The sequence below is a fragment of the Podarcis gaigeae genome (genome assembly GCF_964106915.1).
Source record: "Podarcis gaigeae genome assembly, chromosome: 8".
Classification (NCBI taxonomy): Eukaryota; Metazoa; Chordata; class Lepidosauria; order Squamata; family Lacertidae; genus Podarcis; species Podarcis gaigeae.
In genome coordinates, this window is record NC_139684.1 from 13612498 (window position 1) to 13634892 (window position 22395).

Consider the following 22395-nt stretch of genomic DNA (forward strand, 5'->3'; position numbering starts at 1 on the left):
CCCCTTACCCGGCTTTCGCACACCTTCCTAGAGAGTAAGCCCATTGGATTGCCTGGGTTTGCCTTCCAAAATCACTCTGGCCAAAAAGAAAAGTGCTGGGGGCCAACGGAGCAAGCGCGTCTTCTAGGAAATCAGCACTAGTTGTTCGGTTCAGATCCTAAACAGTATTAAAAGGGGCGCTTGTGCCCACAGTATGATCCCTATGAGCGCAGGATCGCTTCCAGATATTCACGGGATAGGATCCGGCTGCAATTTTAAGCGCCTTTTCTCTATAGTGTTCTGGGATGCGGGTCTTCGGTGGATCCCCAAACCCTAATTTAGCCCAATCTCCTAAAACAATAAACGTGGAGCAGGTAAAAATGGGGGTTGCCCCCCCAAAAATCATTCCAACACTGCTCTAAGTAAACCTCATTAAATTTACTCGGTCTGCCGTCTGGGCTAAAAGAATGAAGAGGGTCAGGAACAGGGGTTTGTTTTCTGAGTATTGAGAAAAAGGATTTTTATTTTAAAAAAGAAGTTTTTTACACATAGCTTTTCTACATGGCAGCGTCCAGGGGTTTTGCAACAAAACTGGGAGGATATAAATAATTATCACCTATACTGAATAATAAAATAATAGTAATAATAACAATAAACTAGGTAATAAGTCTTCTGTTATGGTGCTTAGTATCGTACTCTGTTAGAGGCACAACCCGACCCAGGGCTCTGTTTTAACCCTAAACATTTAGACAATCGTATCCTAAAGCGGTTTTCGAGGCGGTGGGCGAAATCAGGAATACGCAGACTTTTCTTCCTTTAGTTCTTTCTTCCAAAAGTGGCGATTTTGGACGAGGATTCTGCATCCTGTATATCTACTGGAGAGTAACCCCACTGCTGCTGGGAGGCAGCTGAGAGTTAGGAAAGGGATATAGGGAGTTCTCCAAACGCCTAGGTCCTGGAGGCACGTTTCCCCCCCAAGAATCCGCCCCACCTAACCGAAGGGCCCCGATCCAAAAGGTGCAAGCCGGAGACGAGCTACCCCGATCCCCTCCGCGCGCTTACTTGGGAGTCATTAAATCCCCAGTCTCGTTTACTTCAAAGAGAATTTACTCCAGAGAAGGGTGGTGGTGGGGGGTACGAGAGTATTTTTAAAACAACAACAACAATGCAGACCCAGAGATCCCCCCCCAAAAAAGGTTGGAGGTGTATGTATGGAAAAAATGTTTTACAAGTTAAGTATGGTCATTAGGAACTTTAATTAGGGCAATTAAAAGTTTGGCAGGCTTGAAAGGAGATTTATGGATTGTGGGGAGGATTTCTCGCATTCTCTGGTTTTCTTAAAAAATAAATAAATTCCAACGAGTGATCTAAGACACGGCTGGGAAATCTGGGTATGGAGGAGGTGAGAAATCAAAGCACTTTTGCGGGGATCGAACCTGAGGCCCCTTTTCGCAAATGGATCTTCACTTTTCTGAAGGCCATTTCTCTTATTCCACTCCCCCCCGCACGCCAAAAAAACCCCCACATAACAACAAACCCCTCAGCCTCCTCGTGTAGGGCGTCTCTTCACCAGCTTTCTTGAAACTGGAAGTAAATTCGTCCAGAGGGTTTTTAAAAGACGAAAAGACAATAATTTCTATATATGCTCATTTCGAAAGGACACGGATCGGAGCCTTGAATGCGGGGGTGGGGCAGAAGGCCCACTCCTCACCCACAGCTAGGAAGAAGTGCTTTCACATGGCAATGCGCGGGGCGCACGCGCTTACTCGCGAGGAGGCCCTGCTTCTACCCGCCCTCCCCCTCTTCAAAAAAATAAACGCATCTTCTTTCAAGGGCGGGGGATCAAACAAAACCTCTCAAAAACTCGCGATCTTGTAGGCAATAGAAATTCACTTTCAAGCTAAACAAATGCGCGATAAAAAGAGGACAATTCTTAGGACTGAGTGATTCCTCCATCGGAACCTCTAAAATATCAACCAGTTAGTGTTGGTTTCTCATTTTCTTTCTCCCTCCCTCTCCCTCTTTCGTTCTCCTCTTTTTCCCCCCTCTTTTTTTTTTTTTTTTTGAGGGGGTCACTTTTGGAGCAGTCCATTTATTTAGCTCCGCACACAAGAGCCTTTTATTTTGGCGTACCTTCCGTTTTTCCTCCCTGAAAACTTTGGTTTTTCTTTCTTTCCAGAAACCCCAAATTTCTTTGGGGAGGAAAAAAACAACAACAAAAAACGGACGTGAATCATCCTGAAAAAGACATCTTAAATGAGGAAAGAACCACCATTACACGTGCACAAAAATATTTAAACAGCCGGAAAGGAAAAGTGGAATTCGAGAAATAAATAAAACTCCATTAAATCTACTTTACGACCAAACTCCCACGGAATGCAATTTGCAAACTTTTCGTGGAGGGGGGGGGGAGGGACGGGAGTACCTGCCTAAGAATCTGAGTCGAGGGTATTCTCTAAGGCCTAAACAAACAGACAAACAAAAAGTATGTCCACTTTTTATTTTTATTTTATTTTCGATCACGATGTGGGGTGGGGAGGGGAGGCAAAACTAGCACCGATCGCTATTCAGCGACAAAAGACCTGATTTACAAGTGGATATTGAGCAATTTGAACCAAAGACCCCCTCCCGCCCAAAAAAGAAAAAAAGGGGGGGGGAGCAGCGTTTTGCTAACCTCCAACCGGCTCCCCTCCCCTCTTCTTGCAACAGACGGCGCGGATAATATTACAAAACTATCGACCAGCGGGGCGCTTTGAATAAATCTATCTCCCATTCTTCTGCCCCCGTTTTGTTCCCAAACTCCGCGGCCCTGCCTTGGGAATTTTTTTGAATAAGAATAAGCCAAGGCCGAACTCGCCCCCCTCCTTTCTCTCTATTTTAATGGGAGGGGGGCGAGGAGGAGGAAAAAAAGAGAGACACACAGCTTCGTCTGTTTGCCCCCCCCCTCCCGCGCACCCTCCAACCTCTTTAAAAAATTGTTTGCTTTTTGGGGCCACAGAGTTCCTTTGCCGTATTTAAAAGTTTTTAATCGACTTGGAAAAGTCTTTGCAAAGCGAAGTTCATCTCCAAGGTTAACCCCCCTCCCAGCCAAAGGCGAGACCCGAAAGCCAAACAAGGCGATTTATTCACCTTCTGTTCAAACATTTCGAGTTCCAGCACCGAATATACATATATTTTTAATCGGCTTTTTTGGGGGCAAAAATAAAAATGATAAGAAGTGGAGATTATCAACCCGCTGTAATCTCAGCGTGATATATTCGGTCGGAAAACGCTGGTCACCCTTCCTATTTTTTTAAGATCTTGAAAAATGAATAGCCATTTTTAAAATAATAATAATAATAATAATAATAATAATAATAATAATAATAATAATAATAATAATAATTCTGTTTTCTGAGAGATGAAATGCACCTCAGAAGCCCATTAGGGGCCGTATCGTTATTCCAGTCCAATAAAAATTAAATACAAGCAACCATTACTTGTAATGCTCTTACTCGGGAGTAAAGACCGTGCAGCCGAGGCCTGGGCATGTTTACTCGAATGTAAACCCCTCAACCAACCGCTGCAGTAGTGCGACTTGTTTCCAGGTAAATGTGCCTGAGATCTGAGAAACGACCTTCTCCCTTTTCTCTTTATCCCCTCTTTCGGGCAAATTCTTGTTAATATTTTATTTTAGGGTGGAGTTAGCCAAGTGCTCCTTCCTACACCCCCAAAATGCCCTCTATCACACACACCCTCTCAAAAAGCATTCAGTCATAAGACCCTCCCTCCGTTGCTCATCCATGTGAAGGAAATGGATCAACCCCCCCCCCCATGAAATGGACAACCCCACAACCCCTTATATTGATGTAGAAAACGGAACTGTTCCAGCCGCTCTCTGAGCGCTCTCTGCTACTGGGTTATTAATTACAGAATAGAAGCTTTGCTCCAGAATCACGCCCCCCCCCCCAATTTACATATCCCCACTCCCGCCGCACACCCCAATATACCCTAACGAAACCCCAAATGACAAACGTCATCGCCTTCCCCTTCAATTAATTTTTTTGGGGTGTGTGGGGGAGTGGAGATAAAACAACAGAAAGGTATCATTATTTTAAAACGAACAAACAAGGTATCATTATATATTTATATATAAAATATATATCATTTATATATATATTTATAAACCCCCCCCCAACACAAAACTTTGGGCGTTATCACGAATAAAAACAGTCCTTCCACCCCAGCGGAAAAATGCTAACTTGGGTGGCGTTAGGTTTTTAAGAAATTCAAGATCACACATATTCATCTATCTGCACACACATTGAAACCTCTCTCTTTCTCTCTCTCTCTGTACAAATATATACTTATGTCTATATGAAAGAATCTGTCCCCCAATTTCCATGACACCTCCCACGCCTCCCCCCCCCACGACAAGATATCCAGAAACCCAACGGATAATTGAATCTGATACCCCCCATCAGTAAACTGTCAAAGGCGGTTTCAGGGGACCATTTAGAAAACAGCAGCAAGCCGAAGAGAAAGTGATCTGTTTAACGAATTCATTTAGGACCCCCCTCTCACCCCCCAGCCCGCTTTCAAGTCCTTATAAGTAACTGATCCGGAGTGACTCCGGTTTTTAAGGCAAGACGTCCATGCTGGTGTTCTGGATGGAGCTTTCGCCACCCGTTCCAAAACACCGGAGCAAAAACAAAAAACCACAAAAAACGGGTGTATGTGTGAAAATCAAACCACCCAAGGCAGACAGGTAGCACATTAACACTTCCAAGACCCCACAACCAGACCCCCTCCCCTTTTTCTCCCCTATTGTGTTTTCCAAGCGGCCCTCTAATTTTATTAACACCACCCAACAGTTCAAGATTTGTCTTCAAAAGATCAATCAAGCTTTGAAAAGGGAAAGGGAGACTCCCTCTGGGGGGCAATCTGCGTCTGCTGCGATTATATTTTTTAATAGTAAGTGTGAAAAATGAAAGAAAGACACACTCTGGGCCTATTCTCTATACCGCCTTCCCCTTTCACTAACTTAACGGATGATATAAATAATATTTCAAATAACATTTCCTCTTTTTTAAAAAGAAAAGAAAGGAAGAAAAAGTTATCCTTAAGATTTCAGGTGCTGAAAATATGTACATTTTCCCTCCCGCCTTCCGTCAGTCTAAAAGCATCTCTTAAACAGCATCACATCGTACCGGAGAGAAACTTTATTTTAAAAGAAAGCACAGTGGGGTTTACATGCTGAAGAATTAAGCACGGCTCCCGACTCTTGCCGTGAAACACTGCAATTTGATTATCTGGCCACTGAAAGTCAAGGTGGTAGACCACATGAAGGATTTTAACAATACACCAGCAAAAAGAGGACCACGGACTTGCATCCTGTTTTATCCACCTCTAAAAAGAGCTCCGAAAAACATTATTCAATCCCGATCAAGAATATGTTCTGAATTCAAAGCTATTTCTTAACATACAGGGGGCTCTGTAAAAATGAGTCAAAGATGAGCTAGATGGTTTAGAGGATTGCAGGCGCATGCACAGAAAAATACAGAATGCACTAGTGGAGGCAGAAGTTTTTTTAAAAAACGAATCTTAAGATTCTAGGCCTTATGGGTTTGGAAATAAAAAGGCAATGCAGAATTAAAGACGGCAGAATAAGGTTTTCAGTGGTTGAAATGGCAATTTGTGACACTGTCCCAACCATAACAAGGAAAGTAAAATTATGCAAAATTACAGAATGTGTCAATTTGCATAATTTATGCAGGTTCCTGATTATTATTATTATTATTATTAATGCACAAAGTACTGAAAAACCTGGTCAGAAAAAAAGATTATAAATTATTCTTGAAGACCCCTATTTATTTTTATTTTTATTATTATTTTAAAAATCATGTCCTCTCAGATTCTCCTGAGACAGTTATACTTTACACTTATTAAGAACCTTTGATCTACAAAGATTTTATAAAGTCCAACGTGTTCTGCTAAGGTATTGAAATCTTTGAGAATATATTCAAAACCAGGGGAGGAATCAGCTTGGACTTTCTACAATATAAAAAAAGGACCCACTTGAATAGTTAAATGCTTTTTAAAGGCTTTTTAGTTTTCATTTCACCCCTCTGAGAATTTCCTTTTAAAAAAAAAGTAGGAAAAAAATAAAAATAAAACTCAATCCTTAAAACACACCCTTTCCACAAAGCCTTTCACATGACTGTTTAGCTGCGGTCACATATGCCCTAAATTTTTAAAGCATTCCTATCCAGTCATTGCTGCCCTCAAATAATCCCGGGAATTGTAGTTTGCCGAGGGGGCTGGGAACCATAGCACTGCGAGGTCTCTCCTAACAATTCCCAGCTCCCTTGAAAAACTATAGTTTCCCAGGATTCTTTGTTGCAATCCACGACTGGGGCACGAGAGTGATTGAAACATGTGGATGTTGTGACCAGAATCCTTTAGCCTCAGAGAGCTGGGTAACCTGAAGTCCTCTGGACGTTGCTGGACTCCATCTCCCATCATCCTTGGTCCTTGGCCATGCTATCTGGGGCTGATGGGAGCTGGGAGTCCAATCATCCAGAGGCTCACAGGTTCAGCATCCCTGAACCAGACCATCACTTGCCTTTACTGTCCCTAGCTACCTCTGTCACCTGCCTTCACTGCCCCTGTCTACCTCCATCACAACTTTGCCTTCTTTTAACTCAGAGTCCTCCAGATGTTGATATCCCCGCCCCTGGGTCATACTAGCTGGGGCTGATGGGAGTTTGAGCCCAAAAACACCTGATTCTTCACCCCTAGCTCTGGTGAAAGAAACTCTGGGTTTATCTTCACCTAAGTCTTGCATCTCACTGACTGTAAGCTCCTGGGAGCAGAAGCCTGTCTTCATTCTTTCCATTTATTATAAAATCCTTGTCTTGCCTCTTTGCCCGACAACAGGCCTCCAAAGCAGCTCGCAGTAAGATAAAGCAAACACACAAACAACTCGCAATAAACTTTTGAAATGAACCAATAGAAAGCAACCGTCGCTGCAAGACTACAGATGTGGTAGTTACCAGTATGAAAATCCCTTCCCCGCACAAAGAAAGCTAGCAGATCAGGGTGACAAGGTTAAAACTGAAATTGTTTTCTGAATACTGGGAGGTGGAGTCTCAACAGCACAGGGAGGGAAGTTTCATATACGAACAACAGGCTCATCCTTTGAGTGCCACCAAAACAAGGCCATCTGCACAAGCACAAGGAGGAAACCACTGGTGGGCTCAGAGGAATTTGCAGTGAATATAAACAAACTAACTTGGAATGGAGTAGCCCCCAAAAGGTGTGGCTGGCTGGCTGGCACACTCCAGGAACAGAAGCACTTAAATGCTGAAACATTTTTTTTGCAGTTCCCACTCACTTCACAATGTCAACATACAATAGGATGGAGGAAACCAGGAGAGAGGCCAACAATTATTATTTTTTAAAAGGGGGTGTATGTGTTCGTAATTGTCCCCCTCCCTCCCTTTCTCTCTACCTTTGTCGCCCAAAATGCCGTCAATGCTGTGCTTGGCCTTCTTCTCGCTGTCGTCCTCCTTCTTATCGCAGTCCTCCTCTTCCTCTTTCTTCCCGAACTTGATTCGGAGCACCCGGCTAATCGAACTCACTAAACCTCAGACAGTCAAAGACAGAAGAAGAAAATATAAGCTGCTTTGAAACTGGAAAGTTGAAACTGGGAGGCAAAAAAGGTACTTCCATCAATAATGGTGAGGATTCTCTCCATCCATGGTGGAAGGTCAACATCTATTGCTGCTCCATCCCCATGACATCCTATCACCAGCCCCAACTCATAAGGCTTGCCCATCTGGAGATTGCAGATCTCCTGTTTGGATTTTCAAAGCACAAGGAACATCCACATTTGGGGAAGAAAATGCTTGGGGCAGCAGTAGTTGGAGGGGAAAGTGGAATAGATGAGGGGGAATTAGAGGAAGCACTAGGGTTCGCAATCCGCATTAAGCCAAGGTATGGATTGGCCAACAGCCCAAAAGTCTCTGTTGCATCCACACCCAACCGGAACTTCTTCTAAGTAAAGGTAAAGGGACCCCTGACCATTAGGTCCAGTCGTGACCGACTCTGGGGTTGCGGCGCTCATCTCGCTTTACTGGCCGAGGGAGCCGGCGTACAGCTTCCAGGTCATGTGGCCAGCATGACTAGGCCACTTCTGGCAAACCAGAGCAGCGCACGGAAACACCGTTTACCTTCTCGCCGGAGCGGTACCTATTTATCTACTTGCACTTTGACGTGCTTTTGAACCGCTAGGTTGGCAGGAGCAGGGACCGAGCAATGGGAGCTCACCCCGTCACGGGGATTCAAACCACCGACCTTCTGATCGGCAAGTCCTAGGCTCTGTGGTTTAACCCACAGCGCCACCCGCATCCCTAACTTCTTCTAAACCAGGGCTTAAAACAAAATAAAAGTGGTCCATGGACTATCAGCGGCCAGCAATCCTTGTTCAGGTGGACATGCCCACACCAAATCATTGTTTAAATCTTTAGTTTTAATCCTGCGAACTGCCCTGAGACCTGCAGGAATAGGGTGGTATACAAGTTTAATAAATAGTAATAATATTTAAATTTTGATTGCTTCTTTTCTTTTTCTTATGTATTGCATTTCACTGCATTACAGTGTGAATTTAATGAAAAACAAGTTGTAGTAATAAATATGAAATGAAAAGAATAAAAACCCAGTGAGGTATCTCACTTAGGAAACTACTTTAAATAGAGGGAGAGCTCGCTGGTCCAGCAAGTTCAGTATTGTCTACTCTGACTGGCAGCTGCTCTCCAGGGTTTCCGGGAGGGAGTCTTTTCCTAGCTCTGCCTGGAGATGTCAAAGACTGAACCCAGGACTTTTGGCACGCAACTCAGATGCTCTAACACTGAGCTATGATGCTTCTCTGTGTTTGAGCACGTGTCATCTTAGATGTACTTAACTCCTGCAGGAGTCCTTAAATCAACAAACAGGCCAACGACTCTCTAAATACTCAGCCCAACCCCCAACCCCAGTTATATTTAGGATAAACACACACAACTCCCACCCTCAACAAACCAACACACTGAAACTACTGTCCTCAAAACACCTTTGGAGCGGATGTGTGTGTTGAGGCTTCAGTTGGTACATTGGCATAAAAAAGGGTAAAGGGACCCCTGACCATTAGGTCCCATCGTGGCCGACTCGGGTTGTGGCGCTCATCTCGCTTTATTGGCCGAGGGAGCTGGAGTACAGCTTCCGGGTCATGTGGCCAGCATGACTAAGACGCTTCTGGCGAACCAGAGCAGCGCACGGAAACGCCGTTTACCTTCCCGCCAGAGGAACTTGCACTTTGATGTGGTTTCGAACTGCTAGGTTGGCAGGAGCAGGGACCGAGCAACGGGAGCTTACCCTGTTGCGGGGATTCGAACTGCCGACCTTCTGATCGGCAAGTCCTAGGCTCTGTGGTTTAACCCACAGCACCAGTCACATCCCTATACCTTGGCATAAGTGGAGGCCAAAAGACTGCGATGGGCTGCTGGTCCCAATTTTTTTTTTTTAAAAAAATCCCCAACCTGTGGCCCTCCAGAAGTTTTGGCCTACAACTCCCATGATCCCTAGCTAACAGGATCAGTGGTCAGGGATGATGGGAATTGTAGTCCAAAACATCTGGTGGGCTGAAGCTTGGGGATGCCTGGATTAGAGTGTTAGACTAGGACATAGGTACAAGTAGGTAGCCATGTTGGTCTGCAGTAGTCGGAACAAAATAAAAAAAATCCTTCCAGTAGCACCATAGAGACTAATTAAGTTTGTTATTGGTATGAGCTTTCGTGTGCATGCACACTTTGACTTCAAATATTCTTAAGATATTCTTCAGATCTGAAGTGTGCATGCACACAAAAGCTCATACCAATAACAAACTTAGTTGGTCTCTAAGGTGCTACTGGAAGGATTTTTTTATTTTGTTTAGACTAGGACACGGCAGACCAAGGGGTCAAATCCACCACTGAGTGCGACCTGGGGCCAGTCACCGCCTCTCTCAGCCCAACCTACCTCACATGGTTGTTGTGGGGATTAAATGAGATGCAGGGAGAACCACACATACCGCCTTGAGCTCCTTGGGGGAGGAAGGCAGAATATAAATGTATGGGGAACCTTGGGTGCAGAGATCAAATCCAGCCCTCTCTGTCTGGCCCTTGGCACTCTCACCAGGTCACACACACCCTGCTCATCACCCTTGTTGAGTTTTTGCCTGGCTAGAAATGCGTCCTTGAACTCTGATCATTCCTCTTGCCTGCTTGGATGAAGGATGGTGTGTGTGTGTGTGTGTGTGTGTGTGTGTGTAAATATGTGGGTTTGTGTAGAAACCAACCCGCCGTACAAAGTTAAAATTCCTATTTGTTGCTCTGCTGCTAGCCCCGACAGCCACCAGAAGGTCACTCACAAGGGAAAGGTAGTTCTGCCTGCCCTAAACAGTTTGGGGACAGCACCGCCTTCCCCTATATGACCCTATACATTTGTAAGAACTTCTATGGGGGCCCTGCATACTTGCACAGCATCAGACAGATCAATTCAGCTAACAGGCTTGAGGGATACTGCCTTTGTGGTGGTGGCCCCTTTGGTGCTGAAGCTTCCTTCTCAATTACCTGCTCATGGCGCCCACAGTACAGGACTTCCAATGGCCCTAGTAACCTACCTTGGCCCCTGTGTCCTAACAGTATGGTCATTTGGAGACCCGAGCTGTGCTCAGTTGTGTTTTACCTAACTCTTCATGGCCTGACTTATGAAAGCCAGTGAGACGCAGTGCTGGGAGTGTTTGACGAGGACCTGGTTCAAATCCTGACTTGGCCATGAAACTCGTTGGGTGACCACAAGCTAGTCGCTGCCTCTCAGTCTAAGCTACCTCAGAGGGGTGTTTTGGGAATTAAATGAGGAGCGGGGAGAGACCTGGCACTTCTTGGAGAAAAGGTTGGGATATGAATTCAGCAAAAATGGTGATGTGACTGCGTAATGCATCTCGTCTAGTTGTACACAGCTGACTTCTGATAATTCCAGTGTCTGCTGGAATTCAGATTGGTAGGGCAGAAGGGAGGTCAACAGTAGGTGGCGACACAGCCAAGAAAATGCAGAGTCAACTAATTCCGGTTGTGCTCCCATCCTCCTGGTTGCTGAATTCTGCAAGGTCAATGTTGAGACTAAGGAGGAGGAGGGTCACTCCCCTTGAATTGGATGTAAGTAAGAAGGCAGACTGGATGAGGCCCCATTTACCCTCATGGAGCAGCCTCTTCTGGATTCCTTCCTTCCTTCCTTCCTTCCTTCCTTCCTTCCTTCCTTCCTTCCTTCCTCTCTCTCTCTCTCTCTCTCTCTCTCTCTCTCTCTCTCTCTCGCGCTCTCTCTCCTTATGCCCTCATTGCAAATGTATAGACATAGAACTTATTCACATTATACCTATTGAAGAATTTAGTAGAACCAGAAAACCCACCGGCCTTTATATCATGCTAACAGAACGATGTCTCTCCCCAAATTAAAACATCATAACTTCCTGCTTTGGGAGGAGGAGGAGGAGGAGGATTTTAATCTGAATTACCTATCCACACCATGAACACCCGGACACCCAGAAGGCAGAGTGAAAGTGAAATTGACAGGGCCTGAACGCTGTCTACTCATACTTAAGACAATATTGTTTTTAATGACTTTGGTGTTATAGTTGATGTTTTTGAATTGGGCCCTCCAAATTGTTTTTAATATTGTGCTTTAATGCTATAACCTGCCCTGGGACCTTAGGGTGAAGGGCGAATAATACAAACATAGATAGATAGATAGATAGATAGATAGATAGATAGATAGATAGATATAGATAGATGATAGATAGATAGATATAGATATAGATAAATACATTAAATTTACTTGCCAAGTTAAATCTCTCTGCCTTTTAACAATGCCTGCTTCTAAGTAAATGTGCCCAGAAGGGGAGCCTTATATGAAATTCTGGTATAGAATTTTACTCAGGTGGCTCAGGGCAGAACTTACTAATAATATCATGCATTTGTTAATTACTGTATATCCTGCTTTGAATGCCAGTTCTTAAAGTAAGTTTCAAATATGGCAACAGTAGATCCACTCTAAACTATAGGAGGAGTAACACAGGAACATTAAAACAACCTGCCCTCAGATGTTAAAGTGTTCAGCATCCAGATTATAAAAAAATGGAGGTTATATCCAGCTAAGTCCTAATACTCAGAGTAGATCCATTGAAATTCATGGACCTAAATTATCTATGTCCAGTTGTTGTTTTTTTTAAAAAAAGGAATTTCCTTTTCACGATCAATTGGTATATAAATTTTATGAAATAAATAAAATGCATGAATTCCAATAGGTCAACTCTGCGTAAGGCTTGGCATTGGGTATTAACCTGGAAAGCACAGAATGAGGTGGCACAGAGGGACTGTACCATTACAAACTGGGTATGGGTGTGTTTGTATCAGTTTTGGAATCCTCTTGCGTGCAAAATGGACTCTCCTCCCAGGCGGCAAAAGAGCACAGAGGAAATAAAAACTAAACAGTTTCTCATTACTATTATTGTTATCATTGGGTGGGTGCATTCCAAAGTAAGATCCCCCCCCACTTGTGGTTTGAAGTGGCACTGTCTACTCCAATACCCTTTTCTATTTTGCTGTGCAGATCAGGACTTCTTGTACCCTCCAGATATTTTGAACTACAACTCCCATCACCCCTGATCACTGGTCATGCTGGCTTGAGCTGCTGGGAACTGTAGTTTGAATCATCTGGATGGCACCCCCCCCTTCCTATCAGACAAAGATCTGAAAAATATTACTAGGCATATGAGTTGATGGGGCAGGGACAAGAAGGGATATAGGTTTTCTGTTGTGGCTCATTTCGACAAAACTCTAAGCAGCTGTATGGTTGGTTCTGAATCTACAGCAACAATAAATGAATATTTTCTTTAGTGTTTTAAGAATGTAGTATGACAGCTTTCGGGTTATACCAGGCTCTCTGCCAGACTGATGCATAGCTCTGTGATACTCAGAAGGCTGCATCAATTGTATTGGGTAATATGTAAAATGGGATTGTCTGGCTTGCTCTGTTTTTCTCCTCAAATTGCTCCAAACCATCAGGAGAAGCCAGGGAGATTGAAAATAAGTGAAATGTCACTTGTTTGATTCATGCAGGCTATTTCTCAAAAAAGAACAACACAAATCAAGCATGCAGAATTGCGACCCAAAAACAAAAGCCACACAACAGCACCTCTGTGACCCAAAATCTGGGAGGCAGAAAGACAGGTGTGCAAAGTTTTGAGTTTCAGGTAAGCTTTCAGTCTGCTGAAGAATGCTGTGACATCTGAAAGCTTGCGAACTCACCTTCCAACGTAACTTGATAAAGTGCTATCCATTATTGGGAAAATATGTGAGCTGCCACCTTTTGGTACAGAGCTCTCTCTCTCTCACACACACACATACCGAGAAGTTAAAGCTTATCTTTCACTAAACTATAGCTCCGGGGGTCAATTTTATCTATTAAACGTATAACCCTTACTGTATTTGCTGCCGTGCAAAATTAAGAGAGAATTGAGGGTTTAGATTTCTGAGTCTCCACATTCAGTGTTTAATACCTGAAATTATGCATGGTATGGAGAAAGCAGGTAATGAAAAGGTTTCCCTCCCTCTCTCCTAACACTAGAACTCACGAATGTTTGAAGATTCAGGACAGACAGGCGAAAGTCATTATTCACATAGTGCAAAGTTAAACTCTGGAACTCACTCCCACAGGAGGCAGTGATAGCCACCAACCTAGGTAAAGGTAAAGGTAAAGGTACCCCTGCCCGTACGGGCCAGTCTTGCCAGACTCTGGGGTTGGTGCGCCCATCTCACTCAAGAGGCCGGGGGCCAGCGCTGTCCGGAGACACTTCCGGGTCACGTGGCCAGCGTGACATCGCTGCTCTGGCGAGCCAGAGCCGCACACGGAAACGCCGTTTACCTTCCCGCTATAAAGCGGTCCCTATTTATCTACTTGCACCCGGAGGTGCTTTCGAACTGCTAGGTTGGCAGGCGCTGGGACCGAACAACGGGAGCGCACCCCGCCGCAGGGATTCGAACCACCGACCTTTCGATCGGCAAGCCCTAGGCGCTGAGGCTTTTACCCACAGCGCCACCTGCGTCCCCGCCACCAACCTAACTGGTCTTAAAAGAGGTTAGGGCAAATTCAAAGAGGACAAAGAGGCTACCAATGGCCACTAGCCATGATGGTTATACTCTCAGTCTCTACCTTTGAAAGCAGCAATGATTCTGAATACCAGTCGCTAGAACCCACAGGAAGGGAGAGAGCTCTGGTACTCTGCTTGTGGGCTTGCCAATGGGACAGCAGGCTGGCCGCTGTGAGAAGAGGATGCCTGGTTAGATCCAGCTGAAGGCTCTGATAACATCTGCAGGTCTTCCTACATTCCCAATGGACACTTTTAGATTTAGCAACCCTTCTACACAATTCACTCGCTAGTCTACAGGGTGTCCTTATAAGTCCAGATTTGCAAATACTGGGGATCAGGGACATCCCCGTCCCCAAATGATCCAGAAGCCACTTAAGCCGCCTGCAACATTTCTGCAAAGACCAGCTTCTGCTGATGGGGCAGACAGAGCCAGAAGTCAAAGCTGCAAATTCAGCTTGAGACTCAGGCCCGGCTGTCTCATCACACAAAGCTGAAGTTGTTTTTGGACTGTACCACCTGAAACTTCAAGAGGATGGGTTGGGGGTTGGGGAGGAATTTGTGTAAAAAGTAAAAAAAAATCCAGAGTAAACCTGGAGAAGGGATCAAATTCCAGCTTCATCTTGGATTTCTGCATCCAGGGATTTGCCTATTTATGTCTTCCTGGGCCTCTCAGTCTGAAACAGGACGACAGAACAAAGGCTATGCAAGCTTTAGAGTGCTGCAGAACTCTTTCTTGGGGAGTCACAAAACGCACGGAACCTGGTCTGTGCTTTTGAGCGCGTGCATTGAGTTATTTGCCCGCCTCTTAGCCTGGAGGGGAAGATTTTGGTCTCAAGCTGGCCTGTTTGTAGATAAACGCATCCCTAGATTAGTTCCTCCTCCCCACCCAATTACAGGATTTCATCCCCCCCCCTTCCCTCTCCCCGTTTGCGCTTTTTCCAAGTTGCCTTCTCACCTGAAGGGACCGTGCTTCGGTCGCAATGCCCATCCTTCAGCAGTCGGTCCCGGATCTCCCAGCTAAACATCCCGGGGTTTTCTCGTTTATACTCTTCGATTTTCTTCTCCACGTCGGGAGTAGCGACCTGCTTTTGGGATCAATGCGCCGTCGGGAAAAGATCCGAGGTGGGGTGGGGGGAAGAGGTTTGCAGCGGGTGGGGCAGGGGGAAGAGAAAGAAAAAGGATTCACTTTTAAATTTTAATTTTGGGGAGCGAGTAAAGGTGTGCCCTCGCCTCAGCCCACGCGCCTCGCCATTCAAATGTTCTCTTTAAACGACTCCCAACTAAACCCTACTCAGAGTAGACCCATAGAAATTCATGACACTTAGCCAGCCAGGTCTGTTAACTTCAGTGGGTCTACTTTGAGTAGGACTAGCAGTGGCTACAACCCCCTCTTAAAATAAAAAAATACATAAATAAGATCCGTTTTAGTGTAGAATTTATTCTAAGGGTGCTTGCATCCAGCCTTTGGTGGTTTCCCAAATCCCCCCCCCCACACCTCAGGAAAACCTCCCAAATCCAAACTACTCAGCCCCCTCTCCTTAAAGGCTTCTTTAAAAAAAGCCCACCGCATTTAACCAGTGGGTCCTTATTTTACAACTTTTGATGGTTTCCCAAACCCCCAAAGAGCCTATTTTTTTCAAGGCAATATTTTACTGTACCTCTCTACGCATTTACCTAGGAGTAAACCCCGTTGTACGCCGCAGGACTCGTTTCCGAGGAATTTCCCCTAGGGATCGGGGCTTCGCGAGGGGGCTTACTTAAGAGTAAGGGGACCGGTCCAGTTCCACCCTGGGATCCTTACTCAGAAGTAAAGTTCCATGGGTTTCAGTGGAGCTTACTCCTGAGTAAGCGTGCCTGGAGTCGGACAGATTTCCCCGCCCCAGCCTCTCACTTCTAAAGATACATTTTTTAAAAAGATTTTTTAAAAAATGACTCCGAGTGTGAACGATTATAAATTAGCTGCAAATATCATCCTTTATCCACTCTGCTCTGATTTATGGTTGTAAAGTGAGATCAAATGAGGAACTGACAGATTTCGCTTTTCTCTCAGTAAACGCTTCCTATTTTGAGCTGCCTGTCGGAGATGACGGGACCCATCGCCCAGAGGCTCATCTCATGATAAATAACCATGAATGAGGGGGGGGGGGGGGGAGAGTAGCCGGAGGGCCCCGATCCGGGACACGTCTCCCGAGAGAAAGCCCGTCCGAAAATCCTTCCTCAACGACCATAGCTAAGAGCCACGATACCGCGCAACTTTTTCTTTTTTCTTATACGGAAGTAAGCCCAGTTGTGAGACATAACGGGCAAACTGAACCGTGCCTGCTCAGATCCCGTGGGGCTTTTTTTAGTCCCCAAGTAAGCGAGGCTAGGGTGGCAGCTTCAGGGAAATAGTTAAGCTGCCATCTAGCTCTGTATTGTTTACACTGGCAGGCAGCAGCCATGGGAATCAGGTAGGGTTTTCTCGCAGCAGCCCTACCTGGAAACCCGGAAACTTCTGCACACGTACAAGATGTTTTCCCTTCGCTTTCGGGGTGCGTGTCCAGAGAAGGGCCCCCCCCCAAAAAAGAGGCAGAGGAGAAGAGGTGAAGGCAACCCCCCCACCCCGCGCGTGCACGCGTGCCCGAGGTAGCCACCCCGGGGACTCCCATTCACTCACCCTGGGTTTGCTTCCACCGATGGCTCCTGGGCGGATGGAGCCGGTCTCCTGGTACCTGCAGAGGATTTTGGAGACGCAGCCGTGGGAGACGCGGAGCTGGCGGGAGATGACGCAGGGCCGGATCCCGTGGTGGGCCATTTCCACGATCTTGTGGCGGATGTGGTTGGGGAGGGGTCTCCCGTTGATGAAGACGCCGCCCAGCTGGTTGACCCGGCCTTGGCCCAGCGGGGTAGAGACTGCGAGGTAAAGGAGAAGAGAGGGAGAGGGAGAGAGAAGGCAAAGGTGACTTTTACCTGCGGGTTCCCTCGGGGTAAAGCCCTTATCACATTTTAACCGAGGTAAGGCTGCCATCCTTTACCTACCCCGCCTGAATTTAACCGGATTTCGGACCAGACCCGTATTGCGGAGTAAGTCCCGACCGAACCCGTTTATTGGCTCACAGCATAAGTGGATCTCGGGACCAGATCCACCGCAGTCTCCCCTCTGTGATGCGGAGGGGGCAACACCTACTTTTGTACTCACTTCGTCTTATCCACATATTCCCGGTAGTTACAGATAACTTGCTGGGTGTATAAGGAAGCACCTATATAATCTAGATCTCGCCTATTTGAATTTAGAGACAAACTTGTTATCTGGATCGGCAAATTTATCACTGTCTTGAGATGGGGAAGAAAGTGAATCGGATTTTTATTTAGTACAGGCTCACACAACACACGCGCACACCCTCCTTTATTGTCAATACAGTTACTCGGAAGTAAGGTCCCGATCCGATTCACAGCGGAGCTGGAGAAAACTAAAGAGGGCGAGGCCGTTTCTGACTGAACCCGGTTCAAGTTTAGTTCCGGACTCAAATCGTGGCTGATAAGTTTATTTTATTTTATTTTAAAAAGTGGGGCGCTGAAAGATAAAATTCACAACATTCTGGTTCCCGATCCTAACCATGTTTGTCCGGAAGTAAGTCTCTACGATTTTTATTTATCGAACTGATATCTAAGGGGAAGGGAATGAGCGGAGGATTTTACAGCAATTCGGATTACACCGAAGCGTCCATCACCGGCGCGTTTGGTCTGGATTTGGAGTACTCCAACGGAGGACCCACTCAGAGGCCTTATCCACAATCCACTAAACTAAAAACTTGGAGGAAAGGGACTATTTTTGGGGGTGCCCCCCCTCAATTTTAGGAAATTTCACCCCCCACAAAAAGTTCTATGGTCTTTATCGATGCGGATTCTGGATGAATAAAGCTCCCCTTGAACCCAGGTCCAGATAAGCAGGAATAAATTCTGGTAACAATGAAACGTTATGAAGGTGAGCCTTCCTTAAATATCTCTGTCCCGTGGTAACATCCCTCCTTTCCAAAATTTCTCGTTTTCAAAAGCCAAAGGGCTGTTTTATGTTCAAACGACACGCGGGCACGTGAAACACGCCTCTTTCTTTTCCCCAACCCCTCCTAAGAACCACACCAAAGTCAGGGCTTTGGGATCGCGGTCCCGATCAGAATATACTTTCCTGCTTCAATTACGAGGTCTAAACCGAGTCGAGGCCCAAATGATCGGCACTCTGTGTATGGGTCAGAGACAGCTTACAAAGACAGGTTTGAGAACTTTCAGTGTAACTGGCAAGGCCGTGTGCTGGGGCGGGTTTTTCCTCACACTCCCCCCCTGAAAACATATTTCCCTGCCAGCTACTGCCTTACACGCGCCTGCTCCAAGAATAAGCCGCACGGAACAAAGAGGAACCACTCCTCCTTAGGATCGCGCCGCGCGCCAAACACCCGCGCAACAGCATCCTAGGCGCCAGCTCCTCGGGAGTAAGGCCCGCTTTATTCAGCCAGGCGTGAGCTCCCTCGGGAGCAAGCATGCCCGGAGGACCCCTCAGAAAGGAAGCCCCATTGGACTTTTGAGGGGCTTACTCTCGCGTAGACATGGCCCCCCAAGACTCCTTTGGAGCCAGTTTCTCCCTTTAATGTATCTGGCGGAGATCCGAGCCTCTCTCCCCCGGGAGTTTCACTGAACCCAGGAGGAGAGCGGCGCCCGGTTCCGTGGTTTTCCTCTCCCCGGGTTCATTTTAAATGCAGGACGTCGGAACCATTGAAAGGAATGGCCAGCGTTACCTTCGGGCCATCCCTTTCAGTGGGTCTTCTCTGAGTAAGTTGGAGGCAAATACCAGGCGCTTTGTCGCTTTCCCACAGATCGGTCTGCGCCAAAACTTCTCAAAATTCCCCTCCCCTCCTCCTCCCCTTAACCCCAATATATATTTTATAAATGGTTCCCTGGGCGCCTCTCCAGCTGTGCGCGCAGACATCTGTTTGCGTTTCCCTCTCAGCTGCCTTGATCTCTATCTGTGTAAGGTTGTCCTTTTTCTTCGTCTTCTCTCGTTTGGCCTACACGCGCCCCCTGCAAATAACAACCACCAACGTCTTCTAACCCCCTCTCCCCAAACCACTACTTTTGATAAACTACAAAATGTCCTTTCTCCCTCATCCTTACCCAGCTTGGAGAACGGCGCCGTTATAGAAACCTCATCCCCCCCTTTCTGTGATTTGTTAGGCTTGAAAACAGCCAAGGTTTTTTGGGGAAAGTGTGTTTGTGTTACGTATTTCTGTTCAAACATATACTGTATGGAGACACACATATAAGGAATACCTGTTCATCTTTACATAAATCAATTTATATGCATATATAGAAAGAGTTCATTTCAGTATATATAAATCAGGGATTATCAGTATTTAGTGATTAACCAAATCATAAATGGGATCCAGAATAAGCTCGCTTTTATATTTTTATATGATGCTTTTTATGATGCTTTTATACACATATACAGATAGTTCTCGCATAAAATAAAAGTCTATTTTATACATGTGCACGTTTCCTTATATCTTTTTAAAAAAGTATTCCTATAACCAAATTGCGCTATGAAAAGCGCCCACCTTCCCAAAGGCTCTTTCTTAGGACTCCAGCACTTGAATGAGACCCGGAGAAAACTTTCAAATATAAATATTGCTTTAAGTGGGTATTTAAAGTCACATATCCCCCAATTTTCTGGTAGTGGAAAAGTAGACATGAATTTTATTCTGAGGGGTGGCGTGAGAGAGAAAAGTATTCGGGTTTCTCCCCCTTCCCTTTTCTCCCTCCCTCTCTCTTTTTAATATTTCTTCCTCGCTTCGAGGATGGTGGCTCCCCAACACATTTGGAAATTGGGGTGGGGGAGAGAAAAAAAGAGACTGGGATGGGGGGGTGTTATATGATGGTCTCTCTCTCCCCCCCCTAACCCCCAACTTCCACTCTTCTTGGCGAAGAGAGGAAAGTGGATTCCGGTCCTCGCCTGGCGGTTTAATCAAGAATCACGCGCCGCTAATTCGGAGTCACTCGGCGCGCGCTGTCATTAGCCACAGCTCAGCCTCGAGTGGGCTCAGCCTGCCTCCGAGAGGCGCCTGGACCGGCCGCCCGCTCCGCCTCGTCATTATTCCCCATCACGTTGTGCAAATATTTTGGTAATCCCCCTGATCTCTTTTTCCCTTTCCAGCGCCGCTTCACTTCATTTGCTCGCAGAAAAGGAGGCCCTTCACTCCAAATCCCCGCGGCGTGTGGGTTTTTGCGCAGCCGGCGTGGGTCCCCTGCCTGCTCGCCCCCCCACCCACTGCCTGCTCGCCCACTTGAGCACGCTCTCGGCTGAGCGAGCTTTGCTTTAATAAATGCAGGGAAGGGGACCCGGAGTTTGTTTAATTCTGGTTTGGTCGCCAATCAGGGACCTGTGGTGGGGCGGGGGAGAGACTGAATAAAATTGTGTGGGTTTTTTTTTAGGGGAGAGATGTCGGAAAGCCGCTTTCTAATTACTTCTCGCTCTCATTCAAATATAAAGAGAGAGAGTGAGGGGTGGGAGGTTGTAGAGGAGAGAGAACGTGGGTGTAATTGACAAGAGAAAGTGACAAGTTCTTTCCGAACCTTTGGCGCGCCTAACGTTCCATCGCAGACGCGCCGGGTCGCTTTCACTCGCTTCTCGTTTTTAAACCGAAAAATATCATCGCCGGACTCTGGTTTTGGGGTAAGGGGCGGTGGAGGACGAACAGACATTTTCATGCAAACGGAAAGCGGGGGTAAAGGAAGGGAGACAGCTGCGCAAAGTTCATTCAAAAGCCCCTTCCAAAACGGTCTGCGACGAGTCAATGGCAAACGAAACAACCCCACAATATATTATATATATAACGACCACAGTTTGGAAAATTGGTGTCTCGTTAGGTTTTGGAGGGAAACTTAGGAATGCCAAACGGCAGCGAGAAACGTCTGACTCCTTCCATCACGCGCAGGCTGGCTCGCAGAGTGAAAAAGACCCGCTTTGTCCCAAACGCGCCTACCCTCTCAAGCAGGCGGTTGTAAGCGCCGTCTTTACTCAGGAGTAAGCCCGGCAAGAGGGCTTCCTCCCCAGTAAAAGGGGACTGGCTTTAGGGCGGTTTCCAAGCGCGCTTTAAAAACGAAACTTCCTTTTGAACAAATGCCTCCTTTTAAAAAATTAAGAACACGGGCTGAAAGTTTAAGAGAATAATGGCGAAAAGTTTAAAAATGAAACGAATCGGAAGGCCCCGCTAAGAAGCGAAGAAGGAAAATCAAACCCTAACATTTTTATTTTGTAATTAAATTCTTAAAAACAAAAACAAAAAACAAGTATCTAACCTGGGAAGGAAAAACGAGCCGCCTGCTTACCTTCTAAAGGAAATCCGGTGCGGGGATAATTCTGTCCGGGTGCTGGGCGCATCATCCTTGGTACTGTCCCAGGGAGCGCAGCCATACTCCAGACGAGGCTGCTGGGATGAACGGGTGGGTGGGAGGGAAGGAGGAAAGGGGGGGGGGCGCTGGGATGGAAGGTTTCAAGTCGAGAAAGCCGGAGAAAAAAGGGGAGTCCAAATCTTTGCAAGAAAAAAAGTGTCTATATAATTTTTTTTACCAAAAAAATGGGGTGCGGGGAGAAAGAACGCGGAGAGAGACAGAAGGAGAGAGGACCCCTCCTCTGGTCTGTCCCCTCTTGGAAAACCTCAGCCACTCGCCTCCCCCAAAGCCCCCCCAGAGTTTTAAAAAAATGAAAAAGGGGGGGGTGTTGAAATTGACCAGCTGGAACTGAGCTTGCGTCCTTTAGGAATGCGCGATGAAGACTGTGGAGTGAAAGCGAGCAGAGGTTGAATTTCTTTAGAGGAGGATTGTAGAAGGTTTTCTCCCCCCCTCCTTTGCCTCCTTCCTTCCTTCCCCCTTTCTTCCCTCACTCTTATTTTGCGTGCGTGTGTTGCTTCTTTTTTGGGGGGGAGGAGGAGAAGAAGGGGGGGTGTCTGATGACTGCTAGGATAGGAAGGGTTGGAAGTTGTGAAGACGGGTTGAACTTTGGCGCATCGGGGGAAATGCAGGAAAGGGAGACCGAAGCAACTCTGATAGGCTGCGGAGTGGGGATTTCCTCCCCCCTTTCTCCCTTCTAAAAAACCTCCTTTTTTTATTCATGAGCGCAGAGAAGGGAGATTTAACTCCGAGGCTTGGGAGCCAATCGCAAAGGGGCTGGTGTGTCCCCCGCTTCT

General features: G+C 46.3%; 1 protein-coding gene across 5 annotated transcripts in view; it reads right to left on the minus strand.

Annotated features, from left to right (window-relative positions):
* The window catches only part of PAX7 (paired box 7), a 172372-nt gene extending 150188 nt beyond the window's left edge, over positions 1-22184 (minus strand). Inside the window, exons 1-4 of one of the 5 annotated variants that reach the window (XM_083750248.1) lie at positions 21539-22182; positions 16839-17074; positions 15138-15264; positions 7472-7606 (exon numbers count right to left, since the gene is read on the minus strand). In XM_083750248.1, coding sequence (XP_083606374.1) covers positions 7472-7606; positions 15138-15264; positions 16839-17074; positions 21539-21623 — 583 coding nt within the window. In that variant the 5' untranslated portion in view covers positions 21624-22182. Of the gene's footprint in view, positions 1-7471; positions 7607-15137; positions 15268-16838; positions 17075-21538 lie in introns of all 5 variants that reach the window. The other 4 variants (XM_083750250.1, XM_083750249.1, XM_083750247.1 and 1 more) reach the window with 4 other exon arrangements.
* Between the last annotated feature and the right edge of the window lie 211 nt (positions 22185-22395).